This window comes from Protobothrops mucrosquamatus, unplaced genomic scaffold, assembly GCF_001527695.2.
Source record: "Protobothrops mucrosquamatus isolate PMUCROS unplaced genomic scaffold, P.Mucros_1.0 scaffold_177, whole genome shotgun sequence".
In the NCBI taxonomy this organism is placed as follows: Eukaryota; Metazoa; Chordata; class Lepidosauria; order Squamata; family Viperidae; genus Protobothrops; species Protobothrops mucrosquamatus.
The window spans coordinates 796,357-801,518 of NW_015386253.1; the positions used below are offsets into that span (position 1 = coordinate 796,357).

The window sequence follows — 5,162 nt, forward strand, 5'->3', positions numbered from 1 at the left end:
ATATATATATATATATATATATATATATATATAAAACAGTGTGTTGTCTGGGTTTCAATGTTTAAAAAACAATCGGTAATAATTAATTTCTATAATTCCATAATCAATCTGTTAATTAATGATATATTTCTTTGATCTTCTCTTCTTCCAATAGTGTTCTCCTTTTATCAACATTAAGCAAATATAATTCTTAATACTTTCAATATATACAAGGTTGAATATAAATATTTTTTGTGTTTGTACAAATAACAGTAACATCAGCATATAACATCTTTTCTGATCCGCTTATATTTCAATTATGTTCATAAAAGTCATCTTATTAAATTCTATATATCCTGTTTTCAAGATTCTTATTTAAGCTTAGTTTCTCTTCTATATTCAAATCATTCTTATCGTCATAATTTTCTCAATGTTAATTACCTTTAACTATCCAAACTTTTCATTCACATACACCATCCCAATATTTTTATATTTCATATATTATAAAGAATACTATACTACATATATCTTATCCCTCTTACTGTAGGGCCCCTTTATATCCATGATTTATCTATTCTAGTGTTTAATTATATAGTACTTCATCTGGTAGGTTGAGAAGAAATCTTTTCTTCTTTTGTGAAGTACTTTTCCAAATCAATATATTCAGCTTGTCAGGGGATTCTTCCTGTATTTTTGTGAATGTTGTTGGAAATAGAAACGACAAGTTAAATAGAATGTACTTTTTTGTCTCCCAAACTCTAATAATTCTCCTGTATGCTCTATAATTCATTTGTTTATGTCTTCTTTCCTATTTTCAAGTTTATTTTGAAGTTCCAGAAAATAAGATATCTTTCCCATTTCCACTGTTGTGGGAATATCTTGCAAATTTTCTTTTGTTTGTATGAGACTGTGGTTCTCTACATTTGTAGCTTCCCTCTTTGGGTCCCTGTCCTCTAGTTTGTATTCTGTTATCTGGTTTGTTTGTTCATTCTTTGTCATTGTTTTCTGAGAGTTTATTAATTATAGGTTTAAGTTAAAGATGTGTTCATTTATGTTGTCAAAGTTGTTTTTAATCTCATCATGATTTGAAACCATTGTCATTTGAATCTGTCATCGCAGCATTGCATACATTTCCTCCTAGAAAATATTTCCGTTGTCTTGAAGTACTGTTCCTGCAGATCTTTGATGTTCTAGGCTAGGGCCTTTAGAAGGAGATATTAGGTGTGGTTTCCTGCCACTTTTTGATAGGTATGTAACATCCATTTTATCTCCCCCCTCCAGATAATCTTTCACCATAGTCTCTGTAATTAGCCTTGTCAGACCAGCCTATTTTAAAGTCCAAACAACCAAATCTTCTATAGTTCTTATATCGTTTTTATAATTCAATACTTTTCCAATTATCAAAGCACCATTAAAAGCAGTATTTTATAATAATTCTTCTATTCAGGGGTTTTACAATTATCAGCCAGTCAGATTTAGAGTCCAGAATGTTTAACCACCTAGAAGCTTTCCAGTAAATTCCCCCCTAGAAGATTAGCCAAAAGTCAAGGTTTTTCTTTCTCTGCAAAAAACATTTAGGATCTCCTGGCAAGGCAAAACCAGCTGTGGGGCATAGAGTGATCATGGTTTAGGGGAAATAGTCATGGTCAGATCACTCTCTCCTTCAGCTGGCCTTCCCAACCGCTACACCCCACCATGGGGAGGCGGAACCGGAAGTGACAAAATGGTTCCGCCCCAGGCGCCTGATGGACCCCGAGAGGTTCCAGACAGAGCTTGGGCCAATACCTGAGACCCTGACCCACGGCTCGACTGAGGACTGGTGGCCACCTGGAATAGTGCGGCTCGACTGAGGACTGGTGGCCACCTGGAATAGTGCGGCTGTGGGGGCCCTGGACCGGGTCGTGCCTTTGCGGCCTCTCACCCGATGCCGGACTACCTTGGCTCCTTGGTTTTCCGAGGAGCTGAGGGTGATGAAGCATCGGAAGAGATGCCTAGAGGGTGTTTGGAGGACCACCCACTCCGAATCTGACCGGACACTGGTAAAGTCCCATTTAAGGACTTACCTAGTGGTGATAAGAGCGGCGAAATGAAACTATTTCTCCGCTCTTATCGTGTCTGCAGGTAACCGACCTGCCGCCCTGTTTAGGGTGTCCCGCTCCCTCCTTCATCAGAGGGTCTGGGATGCCCCCCTGCAGGGTCGGGCAGAGGAATTTGGGTGTTACCTGCATGACAAAATCGATCAGATCCGGGACGGGTTGGCCTCCGATTTGACTAGTTCAGACGGGCCAACGGAGGCAGGTCTTGAGTCCACTTTCTGGGAAGAGTTCGATCCTGTGACTCCCAAGGACATGGGCAGGATACTGGGACAGCTGAACACCACCACATGTTTACTGGACCAGTGTCCCTCCTGGCTGATACTGGCCTCCCGGGAGGTTACACGAGGCTGGCTCCAGGGAATCATCAGAGCTTCTCTGAGTGAGGGGTTCTTACCAGCCACCTTGAAAGAGGCAGTGGTGAGGCCCCTCCTCAAGAAGCCCTCCCTGGACCTGGCTGTTTTGGCCAACTACCGTCCTGTCTCCAACCTTTGCTTTCTTGCGAAGGTTGTTGAGAGTGTGGTGGCACGACAGCTCCCTCAGCACCTGGAAGAAACTGTCTATCTAGACTCAGGCCAGTCCGGCTTCCGGCCTGGGCACAGCACGGAAATGGCATTGGTCACGTTGGTTGATGATCTCTGGAGGGCTCGGGATAGAGGCTGCTCCTCTATCCTGGTCCTGTTAGATCTCTCAGCGGCTTTTGATACCATCGACCATGGTATCTTGTTGCACCGGTTAGAGGGGTTGGGTTTGGGGGGCACCGTCTTACGGTGGTTCTCCTCCTACCTCTCGGACCGGTCGCAATTTGTGTTGGCAGGGGGGCAAAGGTCGACCTCGAGGTGCCTCATTTGTGGGGTACCGCAGGGGTCAGTCCTCTCGCCTCTCCTGTTCAACATCTATATGAAGCCACTGGGTGAGATCATCCGTGGTTTCGGGGTGGAGTTTCATCAGTACGCAGATGACACCCAGTTGTATATCTTCACCCCGGACCACCCCAACGATGCCGCGGAAGTGATGTCCCGGTGCCTGGAGGCCGTGCGAGTCTGAATGGGGAGGAACAGGCTTCGACTCAACCCATCCAAGACCGAGTGGCTGTGGTTTCCGGCGTCATGACATAGCCAGTTGGCTCCATCCCTGGTTATCGGGGGCGAGTCATTAGTCCCCGCGGAGAGGGCCCACAACCTGGGTGTCCTCCTGGATACTCGGCTGTCTTTAGATGACCATATGACAGCCGTGGCCAGGGGGGCTTTTCATCAGGCTCGCCTGATACACCAGTTGCGCCCCTTTCTGGATCGTGACGCTCTACGCACGGTCACTCAAGCCCTCGTTGTTTCCCGCCTGGACTATTGCAACACTCTCTACATGGGGTTCCCCTTGAGGTGCACCTGGAGGCTCCAGCTAGTTCAGAATGCAGCCGCGCGGGGGATCCTGGGGGCCTCTAGATGCTCCCATGTAACACCTCTCCTGCGCGAGCTGCACTGGCTGCCTGTGGCCTTCCGGGTGCGCTTCAAGGTATTAGTAACAACCTTTAAAGCACTCCGGGCAATGGACCTAGGTATTTGCAAGACTGCCTCCTACCAAACACCTCCCTTCGACCAGTCCGCTCCCACAGAGAGGGCCTCATTAGGGTGCCGTCGGCCAGACAATGCCGGCTGGTGACCCCCAGGGGGAGAGCCTTCTCTGTGGCAGCTCCTGCCCTCTGGAATGACCTACCCCCCCGACCTACGTACAGTTGCGGACCTGCGCCTTTTTCGCCGAGCCTTAAGGCCCATCTATTCCGTGCAGCCGGCCTGGCGTAGTTTGATTATGTTTTAGTGGGGGTTTTGTATGGGGTACTTTTAGAGCAGGCCTGTTATTTAATTTGATTTTAGAACAGAAACTTGTGTATATTTATCGTGGTTTTTATTATTGCCTGTTCACCGCCCTGAGTCCCGTAAGGGAGATAGGGTGGTATATAAATTCAATAAATAATAATAATAATAATAATAATAATAATAATAATAATAATAATAATAATAATAATAATAATAATAATAATAGAGCATCTCTCAGCCACATGCTATGGTGCAAAACTGAAAGTCTCCCTTGGTGGTCTCTTTTCTATTCATTTGATCTTTCTTGTTGACCAAGTTGGTCTCTTCAGTATTCAATAAATCTTCATGGTCTACTACTTTCAGTGCATCTTTTTCACTGTCGTTCAGGTATTGCCCCTTTTTTTCTTGTAACAATGTGTTACTAACTATGTTAAATCTTCATTAATAACATATTTTCTAGAGTCATCCAACTATTGTTGAGCTAGAATAAATACAAGATTTATATTATGTTAGGGATAATTGAAGGTGCTATAAGTCATTAGAAGTAAAAGGGTCCTAAAAACTTAATTAATTTCTCCAACATTTCTAACAGATGTGGGACAACAGAAATACAACAGAATCAGGACCAAACAGCCTATTTTTTAAGAGAGTTTAATAAATTGCTAAGAAGTGCTTTAACTTAAACAAGAGCTTAAGGTTTAACTTTAACATAGGTTTGTAAATCATTTGTCTAATATCCTAGGAATCTTTCTTCTACAGCAAACTATTTTTAACTCCCAACGGAGTTCGGCCGGGCACTTACCCGTGGCAGTGCACGGAGTAGTACGATGTGCCAGAAGAAAGTCAGCCAACCTGTGATGCCAATTGCCGTAAGTCAGCTTCTTGAGGGCGTCCTTGGCGACGCGGACCATCTGTTCAGCCAGACCGTTGGTGGAAGGATGGAAGGGAGCCGAAGCAGCGTAGCAGATCATGTTGGTCCGAAGAAATCCCTGAAACTCAGTAGAAGTAAATTGAGGACCGTTATCCAACACTAGAACATCTGGCAACCCGTGTGCAGCAAAAATGTTTCTCAACACCTGAATAGTCTTGGCGGCTGTGGTAGAAGACACAGGCACGACCTCCAGCCATTTGGAATGGCTATCAACAACAACCAGGAAGAATTGACCCTGAAAGGGCCCAGCGTAATCTACATGTATTCTAGACCATGGAGTGTGTGTTTCCTCCCACCTGTGTACAGGGGCCTGGGGCATTTCAGGCCTGGACTGTTGGCAGGCAT

The 5,162-nt window shown here is 44.8% G+C and overlaps 1 protein-coding gene across 1 annotated transcript in view; it reads right to left on the reverse strand.

Moving 5' to 3' along the window:
• Window positions 1-4,608: 4,608 nt before the first annotated feature.
• The window catches only part of LOC114923048 (uncharacterized protein K02A2.6-like), a gene marked incomplete at its 5' end in the record, with an annotated part of 1,845 nt that continues 1,291 nt past the window's right edge, over window positions 4,609-5,162 (reverse strand). Inside the window, one exon of the mRNA XM_029285445.1 lies at window positions 4,609-5,113. Coding sequence (XP_029141278.1) covers window positions 4,609-5,113 — 505 coding nt within the window. The remainder of the gene's footprint in view (window positions 5,114-5,162) is intronic.